At 44.3% G+C, this 21,060-nt stretch overlaps 1 protein-coding gene across 1 annotated transcript in view; it reads right to left on the bottom strand.

Annotated features, from left to right (window-relative positions):
* Positions 1-270: 270 nt before the first annotated feature.
* LOC130405767 (uncharacterized) overlaps positions 271-21,060 on the bottom strand; it is a 198,073-nt gene continuing 177,283 nt past the window's right edge. Inside the window, exons 1-5 of the mRNA XM_056610964.1 lie at positions 15,233-15,285; positions 2,511-2,783; positions 1,947-2,219; positions 1,364-1,633; positions 271-599 (exon numbers count right to left, since the gene is read on the bottom strand). Of these exons, the coding sequence (XP_056466939.1) occupies positions 322-599; positions 1,364-1,633; positions 1,947-2,219; positions 2,511-2,783; positions 15,233-15,239 (1,101 nt within the window). The 5' untranslated portion in view covers positions 15,240-15,285 and the 3' untranslated portion in view covers positions 271-321. Of the gene's footprint in view, positions 600-1,363; positions 1,634-1,946; positions 2,220-2,510; positions 2,784-15,232 lie in introns of the transcript that reaches the window.

The following is a 21,060-nucleotide window of genomic DNA, read 5'->3' as shown; positions in this document are numbered from 1 at the left end:
ATAAATTAAATAAATTATAGAAGTAGTATAAAAAAGATGTCTAAAATGAGTCTACAAGTCTACACAAACGACCACATTTGCACTATAAATAGCCCTTGCACAGAGGTCCAGAGGTCGCCTGGCGTTAAGAAAACAATCCCTTCAGTGGACCGAAATTTGACGACCAATAATGACACAGAAAAGACGTCACTCCGACGACACATTGCGCAGTGGGAGGCTGAGTTCACTACGTGACCTTAGTTCCTCCTGTTATTAACACATTTAAGAATCATATAGTTTTGGACAAACGAGATGATAATTTAATGAAGGTAAATAATTCCTTTAAAATAATGAAAAAATACATTTAAATAGCAACTCGCCTATCCGTAGTTCAGGGTGCCTCGTCGTCAGATAATCAACCATCAGGCTACTTGCTCTCTCCCCTTTCTCCAACACCGTATCAATGAGACAACGTGCTTTGTCTTCTCTGTTTGTCTTCCTCTCTACAGTCTTCTTCTCCTCGTCGTTCAACACATTCATCTCCCTCAGGTAATGCAGGAGATTGATGACGTCGTGGTCCGACAACATGCCGAATAATTTAGAGCCAATCCTTCCAAGTTCTGAAAGATAAGTCAAGAGAAATGGAAAATGGCATCAAAGCAAAACGTTACAACAATTCTCAAATTACCACCTGTTGTTGTAGTGTTGGTGGAAGATGCCAAATAAAACGAATTTCTCCACTTTACCTATAAGCTTCTGTGTGTTCATCTTAATTTACAGATTACATTAAGTACACATTATGGACAATATTTAAGATTTTGGTATCAGAATGCATTGTTGGTGTCGATTAATCTTAAATGCCATCTATTATTAGATTTGACAGTTCTAAAGAGAGAGTAGAAAGAGCAGAAGAGAGCAAGGTTACGAAACTGAACAACAAAGAACCGCCCTCTCCCTCTTTGCTCCCTCGCTCCCTGCGTTAATATTAATAATAGTAATAATAATAATAACTATGACTGCAAGCAGCCCCCGAGGTATTCGCAGCCCGCACACCGCCTACCAAGGCGACCGCCTTTTCAAGCGATTCCCGCTTGCACACGCACACACACACACACACACACACACACACACACACACACACACACACACACACACACACACACACACACACACACACACACACACACACACACACACACACACACACACACACACACACACACTTAAAATATGCAGTTTATATGTGATTCTTGGCCCCTGCAGGTAAAGTGGTGCATTATGCTTAACAGCAATTACTTTGATTGACGCTGAAACTTCAGCAAATTAGTTACGGACAAAAAACTTTACACATGTTAAGGGAACTTTAAAAACATGGTAAACTCACTGATCTGAGCAGTTTTGGTCGGATCCAGGGTTGAGCATAGTTCAGGGTGTTTCTCCGTCAGATAATCAACCATCACGCTACTTGCTTTCCCCCCTTTCTCTTTTACCGTATCAATGAGACAACGTGCTTTGTCTTCCATGTTTGTCTTCCCCTCTACAGTCTTCTTCTCCTCGTCATTCAACACATTCATCTTCCTAAGGTAATGCAGGAGATTGATGAAATCGTTGCATGACAACATGTAGACTAATTTAGAGCGAATCCTTTCAAGTTCTGAAAGACAAATCAAGAGAAAAGGCAAATTAAATGAATTAAAATAAAATTCTCAACATAATAATCTCCATTGATAATTTCTGGGATAACAATTTATCAATTCTTTAAAATATACAATCAAAATCACTACTCCTCTGTGAAACACACACACACACACACACACACACACAGTTTATATGTGATTCTGGGCCCCTACAGGTGAAGTGGTGCATTACGCTTAACAGCAATTACTTAGATTAACACCGAAGCAAAATAGTTCGTGAAATAACTTAACACACATGTTAAGGGAACTTTATAAACATTTTGAACTCACTGATCCGAGCAGAAGTTGGTGTCAGACCCAGGGTTGAGCATAGTTCAGGTTGCCTTGCCGTCAGATAATCAACCATGAGGCTTATTTCTCTCTCCCCTTTCCCCAGCACTGTATCAATGAGACAACGTGCTTTGTCTTCTCTGGTCGTCTTCCCCTCTACAGTCTTCTTCTCCTCGTCATTCAACACATTCATCTCCCTAAGGTAACGCAGGAGATTGATGACATCGTTGTCCGACAACGTGTAGACTAATTTAGAGCGAATCCTTCCAAGTTCTGAAATACAAATCAAGAGAAAAGGCAAATTAAACAAAGTTAAGTTTCTTCTCAACCAAATTATCTCTGCATTGACAATTTCTGGGATAAAAATGTATAAATTCTTTAAAATAAACACACACACACACACACACACACACACAGTTTATATGTGATTCTGGGCCCCTACAGGAGAAGTGGTGCATTACGCTTAACATCAATTACTTTGATTGACACCAACATTTCAGCAAATTAGTTGCTGACAAACTTAACACACATGTTAAGGTAACTGTATGAACATTTTAAACTCACTGATCAGAGCAGAAGTTGGGGTCAGACCCAGGGTTGGCCATAGTTCAGGGGGTTTCTCAGTCAGATAATCAACCATCACACTACATGCTCTCTCCCCTTTCTTCATCACCGTATCAATGAGACAACGTGCTCTGTCTTCACTTGTTATCCACCCCTCTACAGTCTCCTTCTCCTCGTCATTCAACACATTCATCTCCCTAAGGTAACGCAGGAGATTGATGACATCTTGGTCCAATAACAGTTCGATAAATTTATAGCGAATCCTTCCAAGTTCTGAAAGACAAATCAAGAGAAAAACAAAACGTTACAACTATTCGTAGATTACCACTTGTGGTGGTAGTGTTGGTACAAGATGCCACAAAAAACGAATTTCCCAACTTTACCTAAGCTTCTGTGTTCTGCTATTTTATGGATGCTTTCATATAGGTATTAGTGGGCCACTAACACAGTATTCAAATACGTTCCCGAAATTCAGCCGCGGTGCAGAGTTACGGCCACTCCGAGCGAGTCGCACATTGAGCTTCCCCCAAATGCGCTGTTTTGGTGTCTGTAGCTATAATGCAAATGAGGAGGAGCGAGGCGGGTCAAGGAGGAGGGTGGGGGTGTGGCCCTGAGCAGCTTGCAGCCACGGTACCATGCGCTCTGTTTACAGTGGATGTATCGCAATGGCGAGGCGCACACAGCCTTTAGTCCAGTTCTGTAAAATTCTAGAACACATGGGAGTCCTGGGCCCAATTTCCCGATAACGATGGATCTTCGCTCGTAAGATCATTCTCCCGATGGATCTTTCGAACCATCGATCATTTCTTTGGAGCGTTTCCCGAAAGTCCTCTTAACATGAACACGCTTTCACTGCACTCACGACGATCGTAGGATTGTAACTGTCCACTGACACGGTGCTGAAACGGGCTATGTAGAAGGGGGAGACGCAGGAATGTCGAAGGAAAATGGGGTTAAAATGGGTTAAAATATCCCCCCCCATCAACGCCAACAGCAGAGTAGCCTATGAAAAGAATAGAGTGCAATAATATGAATGCTAAAGATATTAAAACACAATTGATTAGGCCTAGGCCGACATATGCTATTTCAGTCCTAATCCTGAACGCACTGTACATTTTTTCACGGCATCCCCCCCCCCCCCCTGAAATAATTCCATATTATGCAAATCCAAAATAGCTTGTGTGACAACTACATTTATCTTAATGTGCTGATTTCTGAAACATATTGCGCAGCAAAGAGAGCCGACTTTTTCTGATTCCGGATAAGGTTTCATTGATTGGTCACGTGAAATGACCCACCCATAAAAAAACCTGCGGAAAATGGGAATGACTTCTGCAAAATGGCACGAAAGAGAAAAGCGTTGTTCAAACCTGAGGAACTTAATTTCGACATCAATCAAATATGACTGGTGCGGGGGTGCACACGGCGCAGGCCCTCAACGACGAGGAAGAGCGAGCCATGGCCATCATAGGCTACTTGGCCTCCCAGGGCATCCCCGGGGGAGTGGATATCCTCGCGGGTATCACGGAAGAGGGAGATCCTTCAAGTGAGCAATGGCAGGAGGATGAGGAACCCAGGATACCCCACCAGTCCACCTCGGCTGCCCCCACCTCCATACCCGTCATGACGCCCCTGCTGACCACACCGTCCACCTCGGCTGCCACCTCTACCCCTTCCACCGTCTCAACAGTCACCGCCTCCGTCATCGGTTGTGGCTGCCAACGCAGCCAAGACCTGATGGAGCTGGAGAGGGAGAAGGTGGCTCTTCTCCGGGAATCCTCCGAGCGTGACGCTCGCTTCCAGGAAGAGGTGATTGTGCTGAAGAGGGCCGAGTTGGACCTTATGGCACGTCAGCTTGCCCTCGAGGAGGAGAGGTTTGGCCAGCAAAGCCTTTCAATAATCATCCCGGAGCAATAAGGTAATGCATATTTTCAGTAGGCCTACACACAGATATTTGATATGGAGGTTGGGAAAGTTGAATGAGCTTCATAAGGCATTTTTGTTCTCTTTTTAGATGGCGACGGGTCATGACGGGTGGGGGCAGCCGAGTTGGACTGGTGGGGTATCCTGGGTTCCTCATCCTCCTGCCATTGCTCACTTGAAGGATCTCCCTCTTCCGTGATATCCGCATGGATATCCGCTCCCCCGGGGATGCCATGGGAGGCTGAGAAGTCTATGATGGCCATGGTTGGTTCTTCCTTATCGTTGAGGGACTGCGCCGTGTTCACTCCGCACCGGTCTAATTGGTTTGATGTCGAACTTCCGACGCTTTCTTTTTCACTCCACATCGGATCTAGTGACCGCATTCATTATCAGCTACCCCCCCCCCCCCCCCACTTCTTAAAATGTTGCTTGTTGGTGTGGGCCCCTTTGAACCGTTTTTTCTTTGAGTTTTGAAATAAAAAAAACGTTGTTTTTCCAAACGATGTGTGATAATCATGCAATTACTATGTTTCAGTCAAATGCAGCCTAATATGAACCACAATGGTCTCCACAAATGATAAAGCACACTTCAATGGCCGCTGAGCGGCTGTGTTGCCTTCGTTGTCTAACATGCGTGCATGTTTTTGTGTTAAAGCTTTTAAAATTACTCTTGGTTTAAATCCTTGAGAGGAAAAAGATTTGTCTGGTTACATAGCATCCTTAAAAAGCAATTTTAAATATAGGGCTACTACTATATAATTATAATAAAGACTATAATACTATAAAGCTATTATACGAACTATAAAATAATACATGTGGAAACACCAGCAATGAGTTTGATATACCCTTAACAAATTAACTGGTTAACATAACCGAGTGTCTGATTGTTAATGTGTTGATAGTGTTGTGGAGGCATGACGCATCTAATTAACATTATTCGTTGGCAGGTTGTATTAATTAGTCTCGGAACATAGGCCTATATAGTGCAAGGGGCCATGCAGTAGGCTACATCAGTGCAAATAATGGCTGGTAGACAGCGTGTGCTAGCGCTCCGTGAGCAAGAGAGAGCGAGAGCAAGAGAGAGCGAGAGAGCGAGAGAGCGAGAGAGAGAGAGAGGCCGAGAGGCCGTGGCGTCCCCGGAGTCGCCTTGTTGCAATTAATGCTCGAATCCGGGACAACTTTGACCCCCTCAAGGTCTACAATGACGCGGCAGTCATCCAGCGCTACAGGCTGCCCAGGGAGCTCATCAGACAGCTTCTTGGGACGATCAGCGAAGACCTGAGACGCGCAACCAGGAGGAACTTTGCGCTCACACCGCAAGTACAGCTCTTGGCCGCCCTCAGGTTCTATGCCACAGGGAGCTTTCCGCAGGTCGTCGGAGATGGCCATGGCCTGTCCAAGGCGTCAGTCTGCAGGTCGGTCCAGGCAGTGACGTACAGCCTCCTCCGACTGGTTCCGCAGCACGTCCATTTCCACACCAGAGACGAGATGAATTCTTTCGGTCGTTCCGCATCCCTCAAGTGGCCGGAGCCGTGGACGGAACCTTAGTACCAATTCTTACGCCCCATGTGGATGCCCCTGTTTTCATATGACCATCAGGGCATCATCCTTGGTGTCGTGGCGAGATGGCCTGGAAGCACACACGACTCCTTCGTCGTCCGCGAGTCCTCCATCGGGCGGCTGGCTGCAGCCTCCAGGGGAGAGTGGCGGCTCCTCGGAGACAGTGGCTATCCTCTTTGCCCTCACCTCTTCACACCTGTGACTAACCCGGGAGACGCCCATGACGAGGAATACAATGAGGCCCACCATCTGGCCCGGTGCATCGTTGAGCGCACGATCAGGGTGGAATTCGCGCTTTAGGTGCCTCCACAAGTCCAGCGGAGGGCTCCAGTTTTCGCCAGCCAAGTCATGCGCTGTGATATGTGTTACAGCTATGTTGCACAACATTGCAGCTAAGGGTGGGGTAGCTTTAATTGAACCGGACTACATTGAAGACGATGACGACGAGGAAGATTGGTGTGAGGACGGCCTCCCTCATAACTACGCGGCTGGTTTTCATGCACGTCGAAGAGTGATTGAGACTTTTTTTTTAACCCCCTCCACCCTCCCACATGTCACTAAACATCCCTGTCAACGAGACCAATCTCCACCATATCCAAGCCTTTTGCCTGCTCATTTGCTTTTTTTTTTTTACATTATTTTAGGCTATGTTTTATGAGTAGCCTATGTTAGTCTGCACAAATCCCCCCCACTTTCTCTCACACATTTTGAGTGCCCTGCCTGCTCAAACATTTCCTGGACTGTCTCTCTCAAACTAAGAACATAATGGCCCACATTAGGCTCAGACGCATGTGATACACCATTACCAATGTGTTATAATAAAATGCATCCAATGTCTGCTGGTTACGCCACTGAGGCTATAGTAGGCTAACGAGGCTCTTAGCGTCCTACGAGTACCCTGGAGCACTCGTTAGCTACGAGCGTTTTCAAGACGTTCGTTACCAACGATGCTTTCGGGAAACGTGAGAAAACTGTACGATGCTCGTACGACCCACTCTGCGATCCACTTAGGCTAACGATGCTTTCGGGAAACGGGGCCCTGGAGTGCCAAACACAGCATCAATTCACGCAACACAGCAGCAATTAACACAACACACCAACAATTCACGCAACACACCAGGGGCCTGTACTACGAAGCTTGATTAGAGGGTTAGCGAGGTATGTTGGGCTAAAAGCCTGGGTTAGCTGTACCATGAAAGTCGATCTCTTTAAGCGTCGCTGTATCACCATGGTGACTTACGCTCGCAACCAAACCTGGTCGAGAGCAGCTTTTCAGCTTAGTCAACCCGGAGATCGGCTACTTAAATCGGCGTGCGCAGCTTCCTAGCCCCTCCTCCGATAATGGCATCACCATTTGTGGGTGTTCTCGTGGACCTCGGTGCACTTATTGTACAGGCGTCTCTCCGGAGACAGAGGGTTTTGCGGGACAGAACGATCCCTTGGCATTGTCTGACGATATTCTTTATGAGAGATATATTCTCATCAGAGGGTATTCTTTATTTGATCTTCCTTGTTGGACCGTATGTAGTCAATGCTACACAAAGAAGCCGTGCACTTACTAGCCGCGTTTACATGGACACATCTGATCCGCATAGATTTCTATGCGGAATAGAAAATGATCATATATACGCAAGGGTGGACTGGCCATCTGGCATACCGGGCATCGTCCCGGTGGGCCGTTGACCCAATGTGGGCCGGTCCGGTCCGCTATGTTTTCTTTTTTCCTCTCTCTCTAAATTCCCTCCAATTGGGCCGGCCAATGGGCTACAGAGAGCTAGCAGTGTGTTGCCAGCAGACGCATATTATTGGTCTATGTTTGTCATTGTCAATCAATCATGGGCTGACTGGCTCAGAGAGCCCTGACAGTGCTGTCAATCACAACACAAACCAGGGTGGGCGGGACCTCATGGCATGGGCCGGAGTCGCGGGAGCCGTTACGGAGCTGAAAACGCCCGGGTGGTGCTGAAAAACGGCGACTTAAGCCTCTGGAGATGGAAGTTAAATGTTCAAAATTGACAGACCTATTTGGTGCCGGGGTCCACACCCCAGCAGGTGCTGCTGCGCCAGGAGACGAGCGAGTGGAGGCATATGCTAAGTAACGTTAGCCTGGGGCTAGCTAGGCTACATTTTGAGACAAAGTAGAAAACGTTTTTTACATTGAATGTGATGTGACCTAATTAACTGCATACTTGTGACAACATATTAGCCCAGAGTTGAAGGGCTGTGACTGTTGGTAGTTGTGGTTGATTTTGTGTGATATTATTGGTTATTATTGTTCAGATGATTTGGCTAAGCTAGCTAACAGCTGCTAACGTTAGCAGTCTCTTGTTGCCATAGCAACAGTAAACATTGACAAGGACTAATGAGCTGTAAATAGCGATGCAGAATCAAGCTGTATTGTAAATACAGATGTGACACTTTGAATTTTAGCACAAAATACAAGTAAACCTATTGGAAATAATTAGTTTAATTTGCAATATTTGCCATTGAATTTATTGTAATCTTTCAATTCATTTATTGTTTACTGAGGTGATGACTATTTCGAGAGGAATGCAATCTGTGTATGTTTAAAGGTTTATGTGAAGAAACATACTATATGTGTGATAAAATGACAATTGGTTATTCATAAATGTCTCTTTATATTCTCTGCTACCATCATCTCCTGTCAAACAGGTTTTCCTGACCTAATAGAAGTTCTTCTATGATGAGAGAGAGAGAGAGAGAGAGAGAGAGAGAGAGAGAGAGAGAGAGAGAGAGAGAGAGAGAGAGAGAGAGAGAGAGAGAGAGAGAGAGAGAGAGAGAGAGAGAGAGAGAGAGAGAGAGAGAGAGAGAGAGAGAGAGAGAGAGAGAGAGAGAGCTTCTCTTGACTTTGTGAGTTTATTATGCAACTTGTTTTGCCTCAGATTGAAACAAAAGGTTTGATTATGATTATTTCCTGGTTGAAGATTTTCACATTGATTTTAATTTCAAACATTTGCATATCTTTTAAGTTAAATTAACAGTTATTACAGGTCTGAATAGATATGCATTCTCATATACATGTATGTGCACATGTATACATACATGTGCACATACACGTGTATGAGAATATGAGAAAAAAAATTAAATTCTCTATTTATGGTTTCATAATGACGTTAAACAAATTGGTTTCAGCTCTAATGCTGTTACTGTCTGTAATATGTTTCTATTTAGATTATTTGTCAGGAGATTTTGTTATTATTGTCCGAGTCTGGTTTTAACTAATGCTGGGCTTACACCAAACGATTTTCACAGTCACAGACTAATAACTGCAAGAGAGGATTTAGCGTTGGATCATTTGTGATATTTAACAAGGGTTTTGTAGTAGATATGGCGGGTGGAGATGCAGCAACCACAGGATGTCTGTTGACTTCCTGTTCGGGTTTCACACCTTTCTTGTCAGCAGCACAAGAAACACAAACTTGAAAAACAAAAAACGGAACTATTATTCGGATATACAGGGTTCTTCCCGTTCGTCTCGTCCCACCCCTAGTGCTAATAATGGAGTGGGCTGGTCTGGAGAGAAAATGCCAGGGCTGAATTTTTCTCCCAGTCCACCCCTGTATATACGCCTCATTCGGAAGCGACGGGACATGGGTGTTTATTAATGATGTGTTTGCGTATCGTAGTGTCCGCGCGCGTCCGAGATAACTGTAAATGAGTAGGCTACTACTAGTACTTTTGCAACCCCTTTTTGCAGGCTGAACGTTAAAATACTTCTTAACTTAGAGAGACCACTCTCTCCCACCAGTCTTGGCTGCGGACTCGCATTCAAATTCCTCTTGTTTGCGGCGGAGGTGGGGGTAAATATAAAGATTGGACGTAGCTGTGCTGTCCTCCTTCTTAATTGAAGGAGCAGGCAGAGAAAAGCTCTCTCCTGCTGTGCTTTCATTAAAATCAAATTCACAATGCCAAATAGTGATAAGACATCCCTGTGTCTCTTTAAAACCTTGGTAAAAACGCACCTTTTTTATTTGGCCTTTGGACACTAGATGGCGTGTTGATGTGATGTAGAAGTGTTGGGTGGGTCATGTGTTTTTACTTATTTTATCTCTTTTTCTGTGTGCAGCACTTTGGAAACCCTTGTGTTTGTTTAAACTGTGCTATATAAATAAAGTGGATTGGATTGGATTGGATAAGACGTCCATTATGTCGCCGCCGGTCCAGAGATGTGTCAGGTGTGCGCGAGAGACATAACGGACACTTTTGTTACTGCCATGTATACAGTAGGGGATCACATTTTAGGAACAGATCTATTCCGCATAGAAATCTATGCGGATCAGATGTGCCATGTAAACGCGGCTAGTGTTGCGCAGTGTGTCTGTGTTTCAAGTTCGAAGGTGGCCCCGCACGTTCAACGTACATTAACCTATAGTCAAGGGCCGTGTTGTCCATTATCCCTTATACAACCGCTATGTCAGTGACACAATTAGGTCTAGGCATTTTTTATTCTACAAATTCATATTATAGCTGTGAGAATTGTTAAGAAAGTCGGAAAACCAAATCATAGGCTAGATTCACCTGAAATTATTCAAATGGATGCTTACAACATTAAATAATATTTTTATATTTATTTTTGACCACCACATATATGGGGGCAAAAGGGATGATGATACATAACATTTTTTAAACAATATGCAGAATCTTCACTTACGAAGGCTATTTTTTGCCAGCACGCCACCCTAGCCATATTATGGGCAACCGTGTTCCCCTTGGCTGTGATTTGAACTTTGAATTCCTCGTAGGAGTTCATAATAATACACTGCTCGCCTTGGATGAAATACACCGCTCTCGCGCGATTTATTTTGCATATGGGCGAGTCAAATGACGCGAGAAACGCCCCTTTTATGTGAACGCGCATTGAACCTAAAGCGGAAAACCTGGTTCAATGTATGCTTTTGATGGGGTTGATTTATGCCCTCAACCTGGAGTATCCAAAGAGGAACGCATTTGAGGCATTCCAGAAACTTTTTCCGGAGCTTGATGGGGCAAAGCTGCCCAAAATCAAGCTACTGGACACACGCCCACGCCCACGCCCACGCACACACACAGTCACTCACTCACTCACTCACTCACTCACACACACACACACACACACACAACGAAGCAGTCTTTTTTTTTTGAGCAAACAGGTTTAAATGTTCTGTTATAAAATGACTTGGCTGCTGAAAACACACACACTCACACACAAACACACATTTACAACTGCAAAGTGACCAGTTGAACACAGACACACTCACTCACTCTCACATACAGGCACAAACTCGCACACAAAGAAAGCAGAAGCACTGAGTTGTATTATGCATGCTATTTATTTTGTAGCAAACCGGTTTAAATGTACTGTTATGTATGGTTGTTCAGAAACCAGTTTGAAATGACCTGGCTGCAGAAACACACACACACATTCACAGCTGCCAAGTCACCAAGGTGCACACACACATAATCACACCCGCCAGCCCACACACACACACACACACACACACACACACACACACACAAGCACTGAGTTGTATGAAAAAAAAATTAGCAAACAAAACCCTTTATTATTGTTTGAATGTATTGTGAATGTTTTGTGATCCTCTTGCAGGGGTTGACACTAACGGTTGCCCGCTTGCCCGGGGCAAGTAAAAAAAATGTTTGGGCAAGTTGAGATTTTTTCCTGTTGCCCGAACGGGCAAGTGGATTTTGGGTGGATGTTAACATAAAAGCTATTTATTCAAATGTTTTTAGAAACTGCAGAACAACCTTTTGTTCCGGTAAACCACACAAAATAGAAGTATTTGCAACTGATCAGCGCGCCGTCTTCTTATAGCCCCGCCTTCTGTCACTCACTCGCAGTGCGGTCTCTGGCAGTGATTCGCTAAAGGTTAGCCAACACAGCTAGCATCTCAAGTGCAGCACCTCCGCGAACGGTTTAGGTAGAAGTTAAATGGAGTAGTGATGGAGGAGTGCAGTTTGGAAGTACTTTGGATTGAGGCAAATTATCAAGGAAAGTCAAGAACACGGTTTTGGGTTTCATAACTGTGCACATGCACACAGCAATAGCGACCTTTTTCACGAAATTGGACCCTCACAAACTACTGTATATATTACATGAAAGCTGAGCCTCCACTTATTCCAACAGTCCAAACCATATCATTCTGTGACTAAAACTCGCAAATAACAACTTAAGAAGAAACGTCCCCTTTTCTTTTAACAACCAAAAATGAAGTATTACCTTTGTGATCGTTGTCCACAAAGTTGATTCTGATCGAATAAAACCACCATAAACAGATTATCCAGTATCTGGGCCAAATTTTGCAACTTAACATGGTGTTTTCAATCAATGAATAAGAGAAGGTTTCTTAGGAAATAGGTAAATTGCCTTCAATCATAAAACATATTCTTCAGCGCAATCTAGTGGCCATATATTTATTTGCGAGTGTTTGGCTTGGTGCATTCGATTGCCCTGAACTTTAAATAGAGGTGTCAAGTGTCAAAATTGTAAGATATCTACCTTTATTTGTGTCTCATAGTAAGACAGCGCTCCCAACTGATAACGACCAACTGATACTGATAATTATTTCAGGTGGAAATGTTATCTTCCACTTATGCTGTGTTCCATAGCTTTATTCACTTTAACCAAGTATTATCCCCATTAAATATTTCACATGCACAACAATCTTTCTTTTGGCCCAAAGATCACATTATCGCCCTTGCAGTTGTGGAGATATAATCTATTTACTTTGGGTATGTTCTTTCCTGAAAAAAACTTTTCCCCTGATATCGAAAATGGTATAGAATATCGATCATTTTCCAGGAATAGTGTTGAAGTTAGAAAATCCAGTATCGTGACTGACAACCCTACTAGAAACGCAATTGTGATTGTTAGAGCTACAAGAAACTTGAAAGTTAAAAAATACATATCTTTGCTACTACCTCTGACATTTAGTTAAGTACATTTGCATCAAATCATGCAGGTCTACATATAACTTGGCGATAGCTTTAATAGGTTGCAACGGTGGACTGAAATCACTTCATGGCACGATGTGACCGCTCGATAAATAAGTAAACAGAGAAGTTTGTAATTTTTTAAACACAACATGTGTGGAAGCTAACATTCAGCTTCAGTCTGAGCTAGGATGATTTTTCTGAGCACCCCCCAAAACCAGGCCGGGTGCCTGGCAAAAAGAGGGCCGTTCACGATTCTGATTATAATTTGGGCAAGTGAACATTACATTCGGGCAAGTTGAACCTGACCTGTACTTGCCCGATGGGCAAGTGCTTTTGAAACCTTAGTGTCAACCCCTGCTCTTGCATATTCTTCAAGAAACTTTTGATCATTTGGTTGATGAAAAAAGTTGACTTCATCAACACTTTCTGCTGTGTCTGAAAATAACTTCAAGTAAATCGAACCTTCCCTGAATAGGTAATAGTTAATTAGTCATATTAGCTAATTATTACTGATATTATTAAGTAGATTAATGCCTAACAGTCTTAAATTATTCTTATTGAATTATTTGGAGTAATTTGTATTGAAAAATCGTGGGTAAACTTTATCTAATTTCTTTTAGTATTTCATAGCTGTTGAATGGAGGTAGTCTTTACTCAAAATATGGAAATTTACCCAACCATATGCAAATTGTTACCTGAGAGGAATTGGGTAAATTCTGTAGGTTGATATTTACAGTGTGTCTTGGCCAGGACACCGAAAGAGATGTTTAATCCCAACGATGATTATTATTTGCAACTAACCAATACTAGTTGACATTTTTAAATGTCAATGCACTTTTCAGCCCTGAATAAAGCTTTTTAATAATTGATTTGCATGCATAGTATACTACACTTTCCATTGAACAATTACCCCTGTTACCATAATTTGATTAATTTTATAATGTAATCAAATGCTCACACACTATATCCAGACAACATATCCTGACATTTGTAACCTGAAAATCTCCTGAATAATGCTACCCCTGAGGTAGTATTTTCTCTGTAGGAAATGTAAATTACCGTATGTGAATGAGGAGTAGAACGTCTGTATTTCTCACACCACTTCAGTGTTGATGACGCTTCTGCAAGTCATTGAGTGGCCCGCTAAATGATAATCAGTCTGTTGCCTTTTGTTGGCTGAATGGTTAAAAGATATTTAAATGTTGCCACTGCTTTTATGATATACATACAGCATACAGACCTACTTCATGGCAATCCACCAACCATTGCTATTTGTCCTATGGGTGTTATTCTGATATTGAGGAAAATCACGTTCACTGTCCCATAGTACTACTGCTCACAACTAAGCTAATGTGGAAAATAAATGATATATGTATTTGGTAGACCTATACACCTTTAAGAGGAAATATGAAAAGACATTGAATGAGTCTTGTGGGACTAACTATATATAGTGTGTGTGTGTGTGTGTGTGTGTGTGTGTGTGTGTGTGTGTGTGTGTGTGTGTGTGTGTGTGTGTGTGTGTGTGTGTGTGTGTGTGTGTGTGTGTGTGTGTGTGTGTGTGTGTGTGTGTGTGTGTGTGAGAGAGAGACGTCAACCTCATAGGGCACAGAGACAAACGCTCTTCAAATTAGCCTACACAGATTTGTTTGAGGAGTGAATTTGCTCCTAATCGATTGGTTTGCTGATAGCCTGCTGCTGTGGAATTGCGGACAGGTGTCATCAAAATTGGCCCGTGGATAAGCAACGCCTTTAGGTTGGGAACGGTCAGGTTCCTCTAGTCAGTCCAAGTATTGTTCATTATGGAAAGTTCAGCTCAACGGGAGCATTAGTGGCAGGCAGACAAACGGCAAACTGACAAATTCGACGTATATTTTTGTACGGAATCTCCGTGCTTCTGAAATGCGCGAACATCTCCGCCCAGCGCTCGTCCGCTGGTTTTAAAATGTCCATCAGCATTCGACTGTGCGATCATCCCTATTGCCCATCACATGACCCCTCACACATTGTTGAAATCATATGCTGGATGCTTTAATGTTTTTATGTGTTTTTTAGTTAATGCTCGGGCTATAAGAAGACCACGTTGGCTATTTAATCGCGGAATAAAGGGGACCTTTCATAGTGGTTGGTGGAAATCGGGACATTTTAGTGTCCCAAAAGGTTGTCGGGAGTCGGGACACGCAACTCAAAATCGGGACGTCTGGTCACCCTACGAGTAGACTAATAATAAGGTAGGCCTATATTAAGATGTTACAAAGTCCAAAGATAGTTTATTGACAAAAACGGCTTACCTTCCATAGTTTCTTGTGAACGTAGGCATACGTTGCAACATCGACCAATATGATTGATCTACTTTCGTGTTTAACAGACTTCCTTTATCTTGCAGGGTTCTAATTGGTTGGAGTATCCTCTTTTCCATCACGTGTTTCTACCTGATGCAAACCAACAGGTTCGGGTTACACCAATAAAACCGCCTTAGGTCATCACACGCCGTAGCCTACCCCACCCAGCCTCTCTGGGTAGAACTACCTGGCGGTTATGGAGCTCATTTCCATCCTGATAAACATTATGACAACACATAGCAGTGGTGATTTTAGACTATTTTTAGTGCTGCTCAAGCACACTTAGATTTTATTTCAGCAACCCTACAGAAATGAAGTTAAATGATGATATTTTTCAGTATTGTTACGTATTTTAAGAATCTAAGCTACCCACACATAGGCTGTTTCCCAAAGTGAAGGCTGCAGCCTTGCTAGGACGCGTCCTTACTAGTCGCGTCCTATGGAGATGAGACTAGAGTGCTAGCTCGAGTGCTTCCTAGCGTTTGTAACGTCTGACTTTGGGAACGACTTGGTAGTGTGGAAGCGCTTCCGCTTTTTAATACTGCGTGTCCGCTTGTAAACACATGTGCGCTTATGAATAAAACATGGCAGCAATCAAGCTGATCGATATTTATTTGACTTTTGTCTGTTATGAATGCGGTCATGTCTCCTTCGCATGGCTCTTTGGGGAAGTCACAAAAGCGAAAATCGAATTGTCTTTATTAAAAGGAAAATCCATTCAATTTTTATAAAACTAAGTGAAATTGTCTGAGAACTTAATTCATGCATCACATTTACAGTACGGTTGATTACTATTATGCAGGGGGAAAAAGACAAAGAAAGAGATGATAAACGTGTATTTATTTGGATATATTATTTAACTGATCTGATTCATTCATTCATATATGCCTACAATCTACCAGTGCTTTGAACACATAAGTATATCATATAAAATACAATTATATACGTTCATTAAAAATTACAAACATTGCAAATGATCGGTTGTGCATTAATTTTACAACATTGGATAGTGGCACTATCCCTTCCACCGGTAAACAAATGTTTGTGCGCCACCCTTAGGCGCACAAAAACCTCCGTTTGCTGGGCTGACCCTAAAAACCCGATTCAACACAAACATAAATAGGTATACATAAATAATGTAATCTTGTGAGCGAGTAAATTGACATTGGTGACAGTGGTGTTTAACACCAGCTACGTCCATGCAAAATATAGCAACGTATCATTAAGTTGCAAAAACGTTTGAAAAGTGGCACAGGTCTTTAGGCTTGATTATTTGCATTAACATGATGAATCTATAAAAAGCAATACGGCACAAAATATTTCTGAAAACTAATATAACTTCACTTCATCTGAACGTGTACTGCCCTGCCATTTTCAAGACCCCGCCCAGTGAACGCAGAGGATTGTGGGTAGTTTTGGCTCGTCTAGGATGCAGCGATGCATCCTTGAAAAATCTCGGAATTCTCAAAAACGAAGGACCCGAAAAGGGGGCGTATTTCGAGTGTCCTCAACATTGGAACAGTGCTTGTCGGCGTTCGATGACGTAGCGTCCTTAAAAGGGCGGCCGTTGAGCATGCTTCCTTGACATTGGGAAACAGCCATAGACCCAATGATGCAGGACCAAACATATAAGCCGTAAATACTATACATAGCCACTAGGGGAGCAAGACCTTATTGAAGGCGGCTCCACCACAGAAGGCATCACCTGAAGAAGCCGAAGCCACCACGCCCACTAGGCCACGCCCACTTGACGGTTCCTTACCTGTGCACACGAGGTGAAGGGCGCAGTGATAATAACGACACACGCGAAGGGTCACGGGCCTCTGCCCGTGGCCCATAGAGCCCCAGAGATTTTCAGCGACACCCGCGTGGCTGAAAGTAGCCAGAGTTATTATCTCTCACACGTGTTAGATTCAATTCCCTCCGTATAGCTTCACTTACCATGCCGAAACATACCGACGACTTTATAATAAATGAAGTGAGTTAAAGCAACCCGGGATTGGACAACTTTCTTCGAGAATACGCAAAAGTATCATTTTAGAAAAAGGAGGAAGTGAACCGAATTGATCTCGAAATACCTTTGGACTTTGTAACATTGTGTTACACCATTTATGAGGCTACTATATGACGGGATATTCACATCAGTTTTAGAAGTAGGCTATTGCGATCGATCAGTGTGGTCAGGGTTTAGTTATAGGGACTACTGTAGTGGTTGGTCTGTACTATTGAACATTACTAAATGTGGACTGAGTTCAGATCCAGTATACTTGTGTTCTGTAGACTCCTGGTGTGACTCCTGAAATTCATATTTATCTCCTCACTGTGATATCAGTGAGTTCAAGTTAAAACTCAACTTTATTTCGACTTGTCCAATTCCACAACACTGTACATGGGGTTTGTTGTATATAGGTGCATTTAAAATACAATGTATAATTAATATCCATAGGCCTATTATTGTGATATAAGTCTATTCTGGCTGCGTTCAGTAGTCTGTCTGTATCGAGTCGCGTTTCCTGCATATTGTTCTGCACAACAGAGATGGTCTACAGTAGGAAGGGAGGTACCCCTACCTGTTGTAGAACCGAGCACAGCAATGCTCTTAGAATCTCCACGAAGGTCTTCTAATATACTTGAAGCAGATTATTGTATACTAGTATTTGTCTGCAAAAGTAGATAAATTGATGGATGTTGTGATTGATAGATTAAAAAAGGGAATTTATAGCCAGGCCGAATGGGAGTTGATACACCACTCAAACACTTGTAAAATAAACAGTTGATAAGTAACATGCCCTTAAGAATCGCTGTCTGCATTTAATTAATCCCAAAATGTTTGGAAAATAGGCTCAACGTTGAGTAGGCCTATCATGTCTCATGATACATATATTACCTATATTAATGTAGTTTGTAAGTTTACATGAAAATCCTGCAAGCTGTGGTCATGTTGAGAGTCCAGTTGGGTTATTTGTGGAATTGTGTATATTAGTAGTAACCCAAGGAAGTCAGCTGTTCAATTTCAGTATTGTGGGTAAAAATATGCAAAAATATACATAACATGACTATTAATTAGAAACAAACTACAAATGTATTCGTGTTAACAATCGTTTATTTGAGTATTAATAAGATGTATGTTTCCTACATTTCCTAAACACACACACTCAATGATCAAATACAGGGAATGCTTTGTAGTGAATGACAAAACCTGTTCTTGTTAGGGGGGTTGCGGGTGCAGGCAGGCAGGTAGGACCCAGACGCAGACGGTTTCAGGAAAACTGCACTTTATTCACGCCTAAAGGCTAAGGCACAGGAATCAGGGAACTCGGGAGACAGAGAACTCGGGAGACAACAGGGAACACGCAGGACTAACAACCACAATGAAAGCACAAGGAACAAAGGAAAGACAAGGGCTTAAGTAACAAACACAACGAGGAACAGCTGAGACACATTAGGGGAGGGATCAGCAATCAACACAGGAGGGAAACACAGGGAAACACACACACCATGACAGTACCCCCCCCTTAAGGGTCGACTCCCAGGCGACCCATGACAAGCAAAAAAAACGAAGAAAGTCAAACCCAAAACGGGTGGGTGGAGGGGCGCCAGGAGGGGGGAATCAAAAAAAAAAAATGGACTGGGGCAGAGCGGAGGGGTGTCAGGCGGGCGGCCAGAAAACTGCCCCAGGGCATGGCAGGGAGCCTCAGGCGGACGGCCTGGGGGGCAAGCAGAGGCAGAGTGAAGGCGGAACCCTTCAGGAGGCCGGCGGCAAGGACGATGAGGGCTCAGTCGCTCAGGAGGAAGGCGAGCTGGAGGGCGGGTCCCCTCTGGAGGAAGGCCAGGTAGAGGGCGGGTCCCCTCTGGTGGAAGGCCAGGTAGAGGGCGGGTCCCCTCTGGTGGAAGGCCAGGTAGAGGGCGGGTCCCCTCAGGAGGAAGGCCAGGTAGAGGGCGGGTCCCCTCTGGTGGAAGGCCAGGTAGAGGGCGGGTCCCCTCAGGAGGAAGGCCAGGTAGAGGGCGGGTCCCCTCAGGAGGCAGGCCAGGTAGAGGGCGGGTCCCCTCTGGTGGAAGGCCTTGAAGGGGAACCCCCCTCGGGAAGGAGTGGAGGAGGGCCCCCACAGGCAGGAGCGGAGGACGTGCCTCCCCTGGACGGTCTGGAGGGTGGGCCCCCTCCGGCAGGAGCAGAGGCCGGTCCCCCTCTGGAAGGAGCAGGGGGCGGGCCCCCTCTGGAAGGAGCAGGGGGCGGGCCCCCTCTGGAAGGAGCAGGGGGCGGGCCCCCTCAGGCAGGAGCGGAGGGTGTGCCTCCCCTGGATGGTCTGGAGGGCGGGCCACCTCCGGCAGGAGCAGAGGGCGGACCTCCACAGGCAGGCGAAGAGGCCGGTCCCCCTCTGGAAGGAGCAGGGGGCGGGCCCCCTCAGGCAGGAGCGGAGGGCGGACCACCTCAAGCAGGCGAAGAGGCCGGTCCCCCTCTGGAAGGCGAGGAGTGGGCTCAGGAACCGGACAGGGCTCGGGGACCGGAGTCAGTGCGGGAGCTGGAGTGCCAGGAGGAACCGGGTGGTACCCCAAACCCTCCCAAAAATCCATTGCCTTCATTAAGAACCCTAATCAATCCTCCCACTCACGGCTAGCTTGATCGTCCGCTGGGTCCAATGTTGTTGCTTTCATTCTGTTAGGGGGGTTGCGTGTGCAGGCAGGCAGGTAGGACCCAGACGCAGACGGTTTCAGGAAAACTGCACTTTATTCACGCCTAAAGGCTAAGGCACAGGAATCAGGGAACTCGGGAGACAACAGGGAACTCGGGAGACAACAGGGAACTCGGGAGGGAACAGGGAACACGCAGGACTAACAACCACAATGAAAGCACAAGGAACAAAGGAAAGACAAGGGCTTAAGTAACAAACACAACGAGGAACAGCTGAGACACATTAGGGGAGGGATCAGCAATCAACACAGGAGGGAAACACAGGGAAACACGACAGACCATGACAGTTCTCTCTTTCTCTCTCTTTCTCACAAAAGCCACAGCATGCATGTTGCCCACGGTGCACTGGTTTGAAGAGAAGGACGCTTCTGATTCAGATTCTGGTCAGAGTTCTGGTTCTCTTCTCACGCTACATACCTCCAGGCTTCTCCCTCCCTCCCTCTCACCCTCCCTTCTTGTTTTGTCTTTTTGCCAGACACCAGTGCTGAGATTGATGAAGATAATAAGGGTGAGCAGTTACACTCTTCCATTGAGCTTTGAGTCTCAATGACTAGGTGATCTGACAACAGAAGGAAGTATTGCATTCTGTTGTGTGTGTGTCTATAAAGTTCATAGGGATGCTTCTGTACAAAACGTATCACTGCTAACTGCAGAATTGTGTCTGGTTGCAGATTTACCATTCCTCCGTCTCACCCTCCCTTCTGCTTTGTCTTTTTGCCAGTTGCCAGTGCTGAGGTTGATGAAGGTGAGCAGCATGCTGCCTGCCAGTGTATAATGAGGCCGACTGTTATTGGAGGGCTTAATGTACACATTACTCTTACACTGGACATGCTATCGGATATGTTACGGACAGTAATTATTTATCCTGACAGAGGAGATGCACGTCAAGTCACATTGTGAAAAATGTGAATAAGCTCAGCAGGTGAATTTAAACAAAATAAATACCTTTACATTGAAATTTCATCAATTACCTTAAGTTTAAAATACTACGTTATACATAATAATGCTCCATGACTCCTGGAGACCTGCTGGATCGGTTTATGATGTGGATGTGGTCAACAAGGATCCATCTGTGCTCAAGTTTATC

The sequence above is a fragment of the Gadus chalcogrammus genome, chromosome 16 (genome assembly GCF_026213295.1).
Source record: "Gadus chalcogrammus isolate NIFS_2021 chromosome 16, NIFS_Gcha_1.0, whole genome shotgun sequence".
NCBI classification, from domain to species: Eukaryota; Metazoa; Chordata; class Actinopteri; order Gadiformes; family Gadidae; genus Gadus; species Gadus chalcogrammus.
The sequence above is the reverse complement of the archived record's forward strand: the minus strand, read 5'-3'. Positions and strand labels throughout refer to the sequence as shown.